Raw genomic sequence first — 16012 nt, forward strand, 5'->3', positions numbered from 1 at the left:
CTCAAGGAAAAGAAATATGCTATCTGCCACAGGTTGTTTTAAAATATTCCGTGAGTGAGTATACGATGTGATGGTAGAAGTGCTATTTCCGGTTCATTTCTATCGTGCACATTATCAAGAATGCCATTATCGTGACGCTTTCAAGCGAGTCCGACTGATATACATTCCTCCTGGGAGAACAAAAATTTTTTAAATGCGTTGAGCAGCTTTCCCACTTACCGTGTGGCTGCAAACTAGGGGCCATTTTGTTGAATGTCTTAAAAATTGATGTCTGTGTTGTTGGACAGAAACAATTGTTCACCCTTTCGTAGATAGCTGGGCTACGTTTTTTTTCATGCATGTTTCCACGCATGAATCATACGTGGATCTGCAAATTTCTACATTGCTTTTCGCGTTTTTTGCTCTGCGTACTGAGTCATATTATACGCAGACATGGATATGTCAGGGGCTCTTTAACCTGTACTCGTAAATCTTTTTATATAGTAGGGAACTAAATCCAGTACACGCAGTAAAAGTAACCTTCTTTACTGACAGATGCCGATCGTTCTGACAAGCTTTACTGACCAGAAACTAAACGCTCCGACAGAACTTATCGCAAACCATGACATCCACATGGCCACCAAATGGCGTTTCTGACCATTCTGAGATACACCGAACTCAACGAGGTGCTTTAATTTGTTTAAATTTTGCCTGTTTAGTGTATGCTGTTTCGGACGCCCCATTACGTAGAAGACAAACCTTATTAGAAAGAATGGTCCGGCAGTTTTTGTTGTGGCGGCTTCAGGTGGCGGCTTGAAGTCCTGTGACTCGGGCGGCATGTTCGGCTTGCCGGACGGCCAAAAGCTGGTCTGCCAGCTTCGAAATTTTGAGAGCCACCTCCCAGTGGCTCTCAACACATCGCCTTCCGTATCTTCTTTTTTATTTTGTCATGACCATCTGCAGAAGTTGCATGCTGGGCTTGCCAGCAGGCAAAGATCTCCAGCATTCCTTACTGAGCCTCTTTCTTGAAGAGCCGACAGTGAGTTTTACCTAATGTAAAAGAGGTAGTTAGTAAGAAAAGAAAGATAAAAAACAAGCTACAACTTCCGCAGACTCCCGTAGGACGACCGACTTGCTGTCTCGCGGTATGATTGGTCCACGGCGGAGGATTACGAAGGCAGCGGCGGCAGAAATCAGTCTGGAACGGATCGGCAAGTGGAAGGGCCTTATCGGCGGAATTCCCCGCGGCCGAAATGGGTTCTACCCCGCTCTAGATGCCAGATGTTTCAGTGCGAATTTAGCATTAAGTGCGAGACTTCTTGCTTAACGATTGGGAAGTCTCGACACCTGAACGCGTGCGTGAGTGATCGGCGATCTGCACACTTTCATTTATCAACCTGACGTTTCCATACCTGCGTATCTCTGAGATTTCGTGCACGTTGTCACGCAATCACGTACGCTCAACGCACCTCGAGTGTCTCTGCTCAATAACTCAAAATTTGCTAAAGTCTGCCTGTAATGTCATAAAGAAATGCGTGACCTACGGTGGCATCAAACCTTGCCAAGGTCACTCTCTAATATGTCTGCAGCGTGCCGCGGCATGCCACTTACTCGCATTCTTTCCTCCTGACAGCTATCGGTTTGAGAAACTGTTAGACGACAGTGTGGGGGGGCCTTCGCAATCGGCCAACAGCATTTGTCAGACAAAGACCTGCCTGACGGTAGTCCCTTGACGGTATTCCGATGACGGCAGTCAGGTGACAGTAGTCCGCTGACGCAGTGTCGGTAGTCCGTCTATAATTCTGTCGCATTAAAACACTCGGGGAATAGTCGTAACAAGAATACTTCCAACCTGTGTATTGCAGGTAGAAATGCATTCATCAGCGAACGAGCGGGTACTTCGCCAGCGACGCCGATTCCCGAAGAAGTTGAAATTGAAGTTTTCATAATTGCAGACATTCCTCATCATAGCCACTTCCCTACTAATCAGGCACTGTTGGTGTACGTGTGCATCACGATTAATTCCGTAAGTATCGAGTTGCATGCGGAGTTTGTCATGCGACAACTCATATCTGTATGTCAACTAAACTAGGTTAGAGTGATTACCGACACGAGACTACAGTCGCGCGGAACTCTTTCGCATTTCGCTAGCTTTCTTTCAGATTAAAAAAGAAACTGCTTTTATGTAGCAAGTATAGAACGCCAGAAAGCCAGGCAAGGAATCTTGCAGCATGGCCCACAATTTTCTCATGGAAACTTTTGCGCTGAACATATTATTTGAGGAATTGAACAATTATTAATGACTGATTATGTGATTAGACGAATTACAAAAACAAGATTCCCTGTCTTTCTCCAAGCAACGCTAAAGAACATTACCTTGGTTCTGTTCATCCACGCGGCACTTGAACATTTATAAATTTTGAGACAAGTTACGTGGGACGCACGATTTATTTAAGTGTAAATGTCCGGCGAGGCTCATGGTGAAACGAACGGCAAAGGAAACCCTCCGCTTTAAAAAGCAATGATGCAAGGTGAAGGTGTATATTTGTTTATGAAGCTATTGGATAGCGTTTGTTCCTTCAATGCGCGATGTCGTAGAGACCACAACTTGTAACCCGCCCGTGAATAGCGGTTACATGTACTGAGTGTTTCTTTGACGACGGCCGAAATTTTAAAGCGAAATCTTTACTGGCCGCGAACTTGCGATTTCGCCATGGCGGTGCTCAAAGGAGGCACATGACGTCACAACGCGCTCCTCGCCGCGGATATTTCTCTCTCTCGCTTCCTAGTCCCTACTGCGCATGCGCCAATAGTAGCACCGAGCCACGCCTTTCGGCCGCCGCCGTTTGGTATGACGTCACACCACGTTCCTCGTCGTTGCGCTCGCCTCCGCTCGCTTCGCCAGCTGCGTCGCATGCCTGATAACATGTCAGAGGATTGAAAAGGAGAGCTCTCGTGCGCCGCAACCGCAGTTGAGGCGGCAGTATGGTCGGCGACAATATTGATAAGCAGGAGGAGGCCTTGAATCGACATCGAAACGAGATGAAGAGGAAATGAATCGCCCAGGAAACAGACAAACAGCGCGCCGAACGACTGGCTAAACGCCGCAACATAGCTAGACAACCAGACTAACCTGGACTTGCAATCAAGATTAACCAAGCCTAACCATGCTATGCCTTAGCTTTCGCTACGTATATCCTGGGATAGCCGAGCTAAGCCACTGCCAGTTTTTAAACGTCACCTGCGGCAGATAGCGAAATTCTGGTACTTGAGACGGAGTTATGCGAGAAATCTGAATGCACAATTAATATATTACTGAAACTATCTAAGTTTTTAGCTAATTACCATATACCACATACTGCAATATGCAAGTTGTAACTGGGGAGTTTGCGAGGCGGATTCACCTAGAACGAATTCTCAGATTCACACCAATTTTGAAATATTAGTCCCCAAACTTTTCGAAGAAATACGTTGGCGGTCCGGTTACTTTCCTGCTTCAATGACTGAAGCGCCGTTTACTTAAAAAAGTACGTAAGTGGAACGACGGTGCATTTTCTCCGCAAGTTTGATGGCACGTGTCCAAAAAGTGATGGCATCCACAGAATTCATTCCAAGTGAATATGGCTTGCGGTCTCATCGGCTACAATTTGTAAATTTCAATACGTTCCGTAAGGTAATTAGTTCAAAATTTATTTAGCACATTTATTAATTAGTCAAATTTCAATTTCTTCTAAAATAATGTCCGTCTTTTTGAGTAATCCAGCTGCAGTACTGGAGGTGTGCTCTTTGTCACAGGAGAACTTTGGACATTTCTGGCAATCTTCGCAAAAAACACGCAGCATAAGTAAATTGACTATATGTATGTTGTCTCCGGCGGCGCTATCGGCGGTGGGGAAGGCCCAACCACCGGAGCACCGTCTATAGCCGCCAGAGCAGGAGAGAGGGGCGGGCAAGGGAAAGGGCTGGTACAGGGCACGCCAAATCTCTCCTTCTCCTTATCCGAACAGCACCTCCATGTCTATATATTCGCTCAAAAACACCAGAGCCAGCCAAAAAACGCGACACGGTAGCTGAAGCAAGTCGTTCACAGTGTCACATTCATTCACGTTCACAGTCACAGTTATTCACATTCGATTTTGAACGCGTTACTTGTTGCTTCTGCGCAGCAATTCTACCGAAAGAACTTAACAAAACTTCTCATTGTTTCTCCCTAGGCAAACCTGAGATTCCGCGCGGCGACAGCTCCCAGGATAAAACTGCTGGTTACTGGTGTCGAAAAGAGCCAGGTGACGTCTTTATCTATATCATATTTGTCACCTATAGCCTTTGCAAGCAACTTAAGCGAGTCCTACTCTATTGTTATCTAGCACTCTGCCTGTCTGCTTTACCTCATGAAGTTACATATGCCTGAGGTAAACCCGCCTCCATCTCCTTGTTTCGGTTTTTTTTTTCTTCCCACTAATACTTCAAGCGTTTCTCGTTCATCTCGACCGTTGACCAGAGAACAAAATCAGCAGCTCTTGAACTCCGGCGGTTCTAGAAAGCGAACATTTCCTGCGGTTGCGGCTGGATGAATATATTTGCGTCTCATGACAACATGTTGAGCCGTGTTCGTGTTTACTTTTTTCTTTGGCGGCATAAACATGCCTTACTCAATTGCGCATATTTCTTCCTCCTTTTTTTGCTCTCAGGCAGCCAGCTCGGGCAGAAAATTGCAAGGCATTGTCCTATGTGTTACCGTACGAATTTTACTGTTTTTGTACACTTACGTACACTATTTATTTTCCACACTTGGCATCGCACTTCGCGGTTTGTTTCACTCATTTTATTTTTGATGACTTTATCGTCTACTAGAGCATGCAGTGAATTGCGGATAAACTAGACTCGCTTAGTGGGAAATGTCGGATAAAAGGAACAATTATATGAGCATTGGTTCGCCGGTCATAGACAAAGCGTTAAGAAACTTTCGTTAAAATAACCCATCTATTATTGAACTTCAGTTAAACGAAACATTTAGCAAAACTACCACCTACCTCGTCGGCGTATGGAAAAGGAAAAGTCCGGCAGACATGTTAGGTGGTGATGGTATCAGTAATGGAAAAAATCCAACCTATCCACATGCAGTTGCGGGAAAATTGTTGTACGTTAAAGGTGTCGAAGTCCCAACAGTGTTTCGGTCATGACGACTTCGCTACGCAAGTAATGATCTCCGAGGCGGTAGCACTACCGAGTAGGTATAGGACCTTGGAGCCAGGCTGTTATTACTGCTTCGTTCCCACCGTCAGAAATAACTGGCCTCGTGGTGATGCTCTCGTTACCTGCCGCAAGGAGACAGTGGAAAATGTTATTGGTGAAGTTTGCGACAAATACTTATTCTAATGAAGAAAACAGGGATATACTGCAGTTCGATTGCGTGTTAAAAGTCTGGAACACTATATTAAAAGGGAGCACTGCGCAGAATCATCGGGAATCGTTTCACGCGCGAACACAACCTTGCGAAAGAGACGGAAAAATATTAGAAGCCGAGAGGCACGCAAAATATTTTTTTTTCTTCTCTACAGTAATATCGACACACTTGGAAGCTTTTGGAATAACACGACCCCTGATGTTTTTCGTGAGCTTCGCTTTAATGGAACTTCGGATAAACGAAACGCATTTTCGCGTCCTTTCCAATTCTGTTAAAGCGAGCCTACGGTATACGACCCGGTACCACTGAGTAGGCAACGTTCGCGCTTCCCTTCCACTTCCCTGCTGTAATGACTTCGGGCGCCGCAGGTATTTGAAAGAAACAATAACTAGTAGAGTTCAGCATCACCTCTCGACTGAAAGATTGAGACGCTGCTTTTCGGCAACCACGAAACTCAAGAATAACAGCGGCGCGTTTTTGGCGGTAATATAGAAAATGAATGGCAGGGCCGCAGCTTGACTGAAGTGCTCACTGCGCTTCCATGACATTCAAGGCGATACTAGCGAAAATTTTGGGACCAGGTGCTATCGGCGTATATATGTACACGAAAGCGCTTGAACGAAAGTGCATGTCTCAGGTGCCTACTGGTCGCACTGTACCCGAGGTGCTTTCCTTTGTGAGGCGCCGCTCGTAGGCTGGTTTACAAACTGTACCGCCCGTGGTGCTACACAGTCACTGGGGGTCGCGCTAGGAGAGCCCTGCCGTCGGAGCTGGCGTGCGTACACCGCAGTAAGATTTACACCCCTGCAGTTTGTGGTGTCAGTGCCTTCCTTAAGGACCATGGCTGAGCCCTGGAACACGTGTCCTCACAACTTCCAATCAACGTGGGGATCGGATTCACGAACCTGAGTTTGAGGGCCTCGGGCTACACCGTCTGAGCCTCACCCATGTCGCCACACGTTTCAGAGTTAACGTCATTTTTTTTTAGAATTGCGGGTGGCGGGTGCTAGCATAATTCTAATCACTGAACTCGATTACTCGAAGAGGCGGGTATCACTTGGACAAGAAGGTGCCTTGAGTATTAGACTGATTACCCGAATTTCACTAATAAACTTGTCACTACTCATTTTGGCTACGCCTTGCAATTAACGAATTGGAGAACAGCGACTTCACGACGCGCATCCACTTGGAGCGAATATTTGAAACGAGCACCATAAGTGAAATAAACGCCGTAAACTGGAAGAGAAAAGTTCACTGCCGTTCAACTTTATTTTTTAGCAAAATGTTTTAATGGCATTACTGGCAAAACAAACTAAATCAGTGATGCGTTCAGTCTCATTCATTGGAAACGCATGCCTCAAAGACAGGTCATTCTCAGAATTTGTTCCGTGTAGATTCACATGCCTTGGGATCTTAACAGGCTTCAAGTTGTACATTGCAATATTTGACGTCTGGCCATTCGAAAGTTGGAGAAATTTTCTAAATTCCCAGTTATACGTTTTACTTCGTTTCAACGGTAGGATTGTGCTATCGGCCAGAGACTGTCTTAAACATTGCTGATAACTCCAAAAAAGCACCCTTATAGTGTATACTTATGCGGAAAAAAGTTATATCAAGTTCCATGGATTGCTAATAGAAGCCATGCCTTTTCAAGACCAATCATAGGCGTGATGGGAAGGCACAAATAAAGAGCTTTGTGACACCACCCACTATGCCACTTTATAGGGGATGCTCATATTGTCCATCCACATACTGAGTCCAGCTAAAGAATCGAGTTTCCTACAAAAGCCCTAGAGGAAACGCTGACGCTTCGATCATTCAGCTACGAGTATAACTACGGTTATTACATCGATTTCTCTTATCTTCGTTCATGTGGCTTCAGACGTTCTTGTGTTTTTGTTTACAACGCTTTATTTGCCTTTCTTCGCCGAAACATCGAAAGAGTCTATGCTTTTCCACATGCAGAAGGCAATAAGGCTCTGTGAATACGCATAATCGCTACTAATTGAAGTGTTTACGCCTGTCAAGGTACGTGCCCGTGGCCAAACGGAAACGCACATTGTCTCACTACGCGCTAAGTTGGCCCGCGAAAACTTTTGAGCGAAAATTCTATTTCGCCTTCCCCAGATGCGTGTGTGGCGTAACTACTTCAATATTGGGCTTCTGTGCTTGGAGGTCCTCTGTTAAAATGCGGTTGTCGGACAATTTTTACCCGAGTTTGTTTATTTACTTATAACGCAATATTTTGTTCGAACTAAACTATTTGCAAAGTCACGAAGGCGTATAAAGTGTAGAAAGACTAAATTTTTCGCGAACATATGTAAAAACTGTTATTACCATGCTGGTTGAACCATCCTGCTTGCAACTACCGTAAGCTACCATGACACTAGTGCCCTCTAGTTTCACCTAGTAATTTTTGTAAGAAACTCTGTGGGGTGATATATCGAGTGGAAGAGCGCTCCATAATTACAATCGCGATTGCATATGCAATTCATAATTACAATTGTGCGCGATTTAGTCATTGCGCGCAGCCCAATTGGCTCCTTCCATCACCAGTACAATCCACATGATCAGTACAATCAACATCTCTGTGTGGCTTTCATAGATCATGGAATTCATTTGATTCAGTAGAGGTACCAGCAGTCATATAGGCATTGCGAAATCGAGGAGTACAGTAGTCTTGCGTGAATATCTTTAGAAATATCTACGAAAACTGCACAGCTACACCGGTTCTTCGCAAGAAAAGTAGATAGATACACATAAACAAATGGGTCAGGCAATGACGCACAATCTCTCCCATGCTATTCACTGCATGTTTAGAAGAAGTATTCATGTTATTTAACTGGGAAAGCTTAGGAGGGAGGATCAACGGCGAATATCTCAGCAACCTTCGATTTGCAGATGACCGTGTGCTATTCAGCAACACTGGGGACGAGTTACAACAAATGATTGAGGACCTTATCAAAGAAAACGTAAGAGTGGGGTTTAAGATCAATATGCAGAATACAATGATAATGTTCAGTAGCGGGGCAAGGGAAAAAGATTTCAAGATCGCCAGCAAGTCTCTAGAGTCCTTGAAGGATAACGTTTACCTAGGCCAATTACTCACAGGGGACTCTGATCACGAGAAGGAAAGTTACAGAAGAATAAATATGGGCTGGCGTGCATACGGCAGGCACTGCCAGATCATGACTGCGAGATTACCACTATCACAGAAAAAGATGGTGTACAATCAATGCATTCTACCGGCGCTAACATATGGGGCCGAAACTTGGAGGTTGACAAAGAAGCTTGAGAACAAGTTGAGGTCCGCGCAAAGAGCGATGGAACGAAAAATGTTAGACGTAACACTAAGAGACAGGAAGAGAGCGGTGTGGATCATAGAGCAAACGGGGATAGCGGATATGCTAATTGACATCAAGAGAAAAAAATGGAGCTGGACAGGCCATGTAATCCGTAGGATGGATAACCAGTGGACTATTCGAGCTGCAAAATGGGTCCCAAAAGAAGGAAAGCGCAGTGGAGAGCGGCAGAAAACTAGGTGGGATGATTGAATTAGGAAACTTGCAGGCTCAAACTGGAATCAGTTGGCGCAGGACAGGGGTAATTGGAAATCGCGGAGAGAGGCTTTGGTCCTGCAGTCGACTTAAAATAGGCTTATGATGATGATGATCATGATTATGATCAGGACAACGCTTCGCTGTAATATACCGTGTGGCAAAAAAAAACACACCAAAGCAATGAATTGTTCGTTTTAAAGCACTCACTTTATTTGTCATCAAATAATTGGGCATTTCTTCCCTCCATCTCTTCTTTCTAGTCGGACGAATTCGCTGTTCTCGATCCTCAGAACGCGAAGTACATGCACGACGATGGAACACTAAATAAGCTCAAGGACTATGCCAACAAGAAGAAACCCAACTACAGTAATCCAGATCTCGTGTACCTTATGACCAAGTACTTGCTTTTCTTACCCTTTTTACTCGATATTTTTTTAGACGCTGACATGCATGGTGTAATGTGCAGGCGCGTAATACGGGTATGTCACTTCTTTCCTTTGCGCATGAAGCCGTGACCTGTACTCGACCAGCTACGGCCTGGGTGCCCAAGGTGAGCACTCATTTCCTGATTGCGCTGACGTATAAAGGGTGCGGGAAGAATAAATGCGTGTCAATTTCTAGTGCGTATCACGCTCAAAAAATTGTCGAGTAATGAAACAGGCATGTGAATAAGCGTAATCTAGGATTATCTCCCACACGATATTCAATGTTTAGTAAAGCAATGAACGGGGCTAGCTGGTGGATGTTTATGATTGCATTGCACTTAGTGTCACACTGATGGAAGAACTACCGGACGGACGTTAACTAACAAAACGAGGGTGTACGTGACGCAAACTACCAATTCGTTTAATACTGTTGAACGAAGCTAGTTGGTGGACGTTCGTGATTGTATGGCACTTAGCGTTACACTGACGGAAGAACAATTGGACGAACATAAGGGAACGAAACATGAACGTACGCGACGCAAACTACCAAATAGTTTAATACTATTGAATATGGCTAGTTGGTGGACGTTTTAATTGTATTACGCTCAGTGTCACAATATTCAAAAAAGTCAGTATTAAACGATTTGATGGTTTGCGTCACGTAGATGCACGTTTTGCTCCTTTATGTTCACTCATTAGTTCTTCCGTCAGTGTGACCCTAAGCGCAATACAATTGCGAAGATATTCAAACATGGGGAAAACAGCCGGCAGAGAACTTTAGTACAGCTTTATGAATTTTCTGAAAATAATTAAAAATCCATGATATTCCCAACATTATTCCCGTCTAGACAAGATGTTCAAGCTATCATGCACTAAGTTGTGCAGAAAAGAAAGCGCATAATCCGCTTTCTTAAATCGATTGCCTCCACTTTGCGGTTTGCATGTTTCCGGCCATTTCTCGGAGGAGTGTCAAATTGGGACACTACGCACGCACTGACTTCTATCTTACCGAGGAGACAACGTAGGGAACATAGGGCGAATAGGCAAATTCTTGATGTCTGCTGTCTGGCTTAGCATACAACTTATATCACTGGGTATATGCCTCAACAGACAACTTCGGCACTGCGTATCTGATATTCGCATGCGCCCATCATTGACCGATCCTCTAAAATGGGTGTGCCAAAGTGGCACAAGGGTTGTGTAGCCTTAAATATATTAAACAGATATCGTCCCACCCGCACGAGACACCTCCACGTCGAGCGCAGACTTTTGATTAGTAGTCATTGCAGCGAAGTTGCAATCGGGTGACTAGGCACAATAGGGGTTGCGCAGAGTTTCGCCTGGGGTGCAGCGATGGCAACAAGATATACTATGCCATGGTGTTATTTGTAATTGTTGTTCGCAGGGAGATGGCCACTTCCTGCACCTGGTCACGTGACCATGGGATTTTGTGATAAACGGGTATGATGAGGTCACAGAAGAAAGCTGTCGAAAAGTTACGGAAACGCCATAACTTCCTAAGATTGTATCTAATGACAACGGCACTGCCCCGCGTGAGCTATATTTGGGATACCGGTGCACTGCGTGAGAGCCCGATGCTGTCGCTTTTCTTAAAGGGGCCCTGAACCACACTTCGGGCTTGGTTAAACAACATAGTCCGCGGGTAGTGCACGTCGCTGTGAACATCGCAGCCAAGTTTTGCTGTCGTACGTGGTTCATGGAGCTTGCAAGCGGATCGCGAAGTCATCTTTCTCTCAAACGCTCCCTTTTCAACAGTAGGCGAGCGGACAGTTCAGCTAGTTTTCGTGAAAACGGCGCAAAGAAACTTCACCGCAACGACCCTCCAAGTACGCGCTGTCGAAAATGGAGCTTCCGTGGAGTCCAGCTTAAGCTGTCACTGTGCTGCGGGCGCCACGCAGGCCTGTCAGTTTTTTTCCTCTTAAGCTGAAATAAATTCGCACATTCGCTGGTGCAGTCGATGTCTTCTAACTTCGCGCGTCACATTGTGGCTATTTCTTCAGTATGCCTCGTAGTCAGTCCCGCAAATTTTCTGCATTTTTGATGATGGTCGTGTCAGTTAAATAGCTTCTTCTGTTACTGCTTTCAGGCTTGGCCTTCGTATCCACCGTTTGCACTGGCTCGTTCGTCGGACTAGGGGAGGACAAACCAGGAATGTACACCGGCGTCGTCACTATTACGCACGAACTCGCCCACATGTAAGGAGCTCTCCTGGCATTTGCGGGTTGTCGAAAACCACGGCGCACAGCCTCTGCGATTAGAATAGACGGGCGCGCCCGCGGGGTCGAACGCGTACATTTTGGCTCCTTCTTCGGAGAATCTTCGAACGGCTGCCTCTCAACCACAACGTGCACGAGTGAGAGAGCGTGTACACATAGTTAGCATTGACCCTTTCCGCGGAGCAGTTTGTTTTAGAGAAACCAGATGGCGCTTTAGGCGGCGCGCCGCACGTAGCCTCAGCGACAGCGCACGAATACGAAACCATAAACGCCTCGCACCTTGCTTCTGTGCGATCAGCTGTCGGAAATGCAGCTGTTTCCGCTAACACGCTCTGCTTCAATTGTGCTGCAAATTGCGGAGCTGTGGAATGCAGACGTGTGCGGTAGCTGGCTGCGAAAATAGTGAGTGGCATATTAACGAATGGAATGAATATGTGCGACTAAGCTCGCTGGGCCGCTGCTACTTAAAGACAGCCTGTGTTGCCGGCTCTTGGCGATGCACGACTTTCCCCGAGAATAAAAGATTTTACTCATCCGCCAGTGTAGTATTGCTAACCTCCAAAGAAAGCACTTCTTGTTGGGCTAGTTGGTAGCTGTTCATTATAAAATATGAAGATGCCAAATAAACGGACACACTCTTGTGTGTGCCCCTTTATTTGGCGTCTTCATATTTTATAATGAACTCCAAAGAAAGGACTTCAATCGCGAAACATCGGCAATTAAGAGTGAGTACCGCTCGTTTAACAATGACAAAGGAAGTAGCACCGCTTCCTGTCACAGTAAGTTTCCCGCACGTTATCTGCACGCATGTAACCCAACTGACGGTGTTGAGCTGCAAAGCCCGAGGTCGCGGGATCGGATCCCGGCCACGGCGGCCGTATTTCGATGGGGGCGAAATGCGAAAACACCTGTGCACTTAGATTTAGGCGCCCGTTTAGGAACCCCAGGTGGTCCGAATTTCCGAAGTTACCCACTACGGCGTGCCTCATAATCAGACAGTGGTTTTGGCACGTAATACCCCCATAATTTAACCCCAACTGACACGCAAACTTATGCCCACTCTGTCGCCAACGTATCAAGAATACCTGAATGCTCGCACAGTCGAATATATGCGCACTTAATGCGTACTGCCGAGCGTACTGCCTCAGAAGACGGACTTTCAGATGGCGCCAGAGTAGAGCGCGTCGTCTGTTCCCCGATGACGCCACCGATTCATATAGGGGGAAAAAAGCACTGCATGAGCGGAGGTCTGTCTGCGGCGGCTGCTGTGAATCACGCCCACGAGTCACCCGCGCGCTGCCTCTTGTGAGCTCCCGGTTAGCGAGGTAGTTGCTCCCCGGTTGGCTTCATTTGCAACGTGCCGCACGAGACAGATTGTCCGTGCCAGCCAATAAATCGCAAAATAAAAACACGTATACAGCTGCGCTCAAATTTTGCATTTGGAAGTATCGTAATCGTCGGGGATATTTGTTGTCGGCCAGCACCTTCTAGAACTTCTCCCGGAGCCCTTCGCATATGAGGCATTTAGACTTAAACGAATAATAGTAATGGATGCTAGCAAACATTCACATTCCTTGAAAAGGTGGGCAAATGTGTAATGTAATTTAATATAAAGCTGTATACTATTCAGCCCTAAAAATACTGCTCGTGTGTTACAATCGCAAGAATGAGCAAAATAAGAACAAGGTGAAAGCAGGAGCCAACTTTACGGCATCAATCGGACGCAATTACAGCCACATGGCCTCGCAGCCATGTGGCTGTGATTGCATCCCATGCTCGCAGCCACGGCGGCGTCCGTTCGCAGAACAGTTCAGACAAAAGCAACAGAGGCAGTCATAGATAGGCTTTCGCCTATCGCAGTTTAGCTCAGCAAATTGCCAATAGATTTTACGTTATAGGGCCCTTGCTGTACTCCCCGTGTTACGGCCAAGACGGCGAAGAGCATTTGAAATTAAATAAAAAATAAAAATATGCCTTAAAGTAAGTAAATTAGTTAATTGGCGTGCTTATGTCCATCATTTAACTAAGCATTTCGTTTGCTCGCAGAAGTGATGGCCACTTCATCGAGTAATTTAGATAAAGGGATAGGAGTGCTCTATCCACCACTGCCAATGTTTTTAAAATTTGGTGCAGCTGAGAAAAACACCCTGTATAGTAATTTTGGTAGGAAACTGGCATTAACACCTAGATTTCGCGCGCTCCCCTTCCAAGCCTGGGAGCGGAGCACGACGGTGATGCTTCTAGAACAATCGGGCATCCTGGTGCCCTGGCCTGCCCATGGACTCACGGACATCTCATGAGCTACATCGACAAAGGTCCGGAACACCAGCAGTTCTCAACGTGCAGCTTGGCGCAGATGCAGTACGTAATCAGGTGAGTAAAGAAACTGATTGAATGGAAGCTCGTTTGGATTCGGTAGCTGCGAAATATTACAACGGGTGTTAAAATGACCTTGCAAGGTTACCTTACACGTCCTTAGTGTGAATATGCGGACAGTAGTTCTAGCAACCGAGTGAAGCGGTTTGTCCATCTGCTTGAAGGAAAAGAATAGAGGTGACAATATGAATAAAAAACGAGAAAAAAAAACAGAAGAGAGGCGGATCCCACGAATATGTTGTAATCGGTGATAATGAGTTATAAGTGCTGCTTTCTTTCATGTTTACTGAAGCGCCTTCGCTTCTATGTAATTCAAGGCCCTTTGCTCAATGCGCACTCTGACCCTATTTTGTTACCTTCACTGCGGCCGTCTCACTCTGCGGTTTCTGTTACCAACTTCTTGTTCTGCTGTCTATTAGGGCACCTACCCTGTGGCATGTGGCCGTTCTGAGATTGGCCAACCATGTTGACAAACCCAGTCGCGCATGCCCAGTTGCCCATACCCAGTGGCCAAGGTTGTCTGTTCGCACATATGCCCTGTCGTAATTTAATCGCGAAGCTGTCGGGGACTTCTTGGTGAGCCTGCAGATCGAACAGATCAGTGCAAATCGCTGCCATCCCCGTGCGAATGGAATGGTGGAATGAGCGGTACACTATGCCAAGAAGCTTTTGAGCCATTGTTCTAGCAATAGGGCCAGTCTCTACCCAGAAACTCTCGAGCGGAGGAACAGCCCAAGGGATGTTTATCTCAAGCCGCCAGTACAGCGTTTCATGGGGCGGCATACAAGATTGTCCGCTACTTATGGCCACGAGCCACCGTGAAGTCTTGCGCAACAACCTGAGATCAGTAAGTATATATATATATATATATATATATATATATAGCTTCAAGGAAATTCGCAACAAGCGAAATAAGTCATATGATCTAACACCACTTGTACAACCGAAGAGACAGAACGGCTCTGCTGCCATGGTGTAAATCACTTTGCAAAGGAGGTGGAGTCGAGCACTTGTGGGTCCAGAAGGCACTTCGAGGCCCTGTGAGGTGAGCACAGAGGAAGGGCAAACATGCAGGCGTGCCACGAAAAAATCTTTGCCAGAGGATGCCGCGCGAGGAAGTCTTCCAACTTATCCCTACAACAAACATTATGCACGCACTCCAGCAGTAGTAGCCGGGGCCACTCTCATTTAAGCACCGTAAGACCAAGGACTGCGTCGAAGCGACCACGACCGAAGACCACCACAGTTCTACTGACCCTATGAGGATAATAATAATATTTGGGGTTTTACGTGCCAAAACCACTTTCTGATTATGAGGCACGCCGTAGTGGAGGACTCCGGAAATTTTGACCACCTGGGGTTCTTTAACGTGCACCTAAATCTAAGCACACGGGTGTTTTCGCATTTCGCCTCCATCGAAATGCGGCCGCCGTGACCGGGATTCGATCCCGCGACCTTGTGCTCAGCAGCCCAACACCATATCCACTGAGCAACCACGGCGGGTTGACCCTATGAGGAACCTCGGACTTCCATATCAACAACGTTGGTTTGCTTAGCGTGCTTCTAAATCTAAGTGCACGTTGGTTTTCGAGTTCCATCCCCCCAGGCATGCGACGGCCACAGCCTCGAAGGCAAAACAAACATATGCCATCGAGCTAGGCAGCATAAAACAGGATTTCATATGTGCACCCACTGCCACTCGTTAGTGTTGCATTTCAAAACGGCCGGGGTATTCTTGATGTGTGTTCCTTGCGCCGACCAAGAGCGGCCACTTCACCACGCGCTCCAGGACGACGACGGAGCCCGGCGCTTGGCTATTGAAGAGGCAAAAAAATAAGCTCTCCTCGGAGGTACAGCAACCACCTCATCCTCTGAAAGTACTAACGACTGCCAAGGCCTGGCTCCTCAAATCGCTACAAGTTGACCGTCACGAAAAGCCCGCTAAATAAAGAAGCCGACGAAAACGACTGGCGCGGGAAAAGTTTTGATCCCTGATTCCCGACTGCCTCGTCATGGCATGGTATGCGC

The 16012-nt window shown here is 46.3% G+C and overlaps 1 protein-coding gene across 2 annotated transcripts in view; it reads left to right on the forward strand.

The window, feature by feature from the left end:
- Positions 1-16012, forward strand: part of LOC142564967 (venom metalloproteinase BumaMPs1-like) — a 32067-nt gene that overhangs the window by 9022 nt on the left and 7033 nt on the right. For both annotated transcript variants that reach the window (XM_075676190.1, XM_075676191.1), the window contains exons 5-10: positions 1845-2005; positions 4194-4265; positions 9207-9343; positions 9456-9496; positions 11479-11587; positions 13820-13981. In XM_075676190.1, the coding sequence (XP_075532305.1) occupies positions 1845-2005; positions 4194-4265; positions 9207-9343; positions 9456-9496; positions 11479-11587; positions 13820-13981 (682 nt within the window). The remainder of the gene's footprint in view (positions 1-1844; positions 2006-4193; positions 4266-9206; positions 9344-9455; positions 9497-11478; positions 11588-13819; positions 13982-16012) is intronic.

Source organism: Dermacentor variabilis, chromosome 11 (assembly GCF_050947875.1).
Source record: "Dermacentor variabilis isolate Ectoservices chromosome 11, ASM5094787v1, whole genome shotgun sequence".
NCBI classification, from domain to species: domain Eukaryota; kingdom Metazoa; phylum Arthropoda; class Arachnida; order Ixodida; family Ixodidae; genus Dermacentor; species Dermacentor variabilis.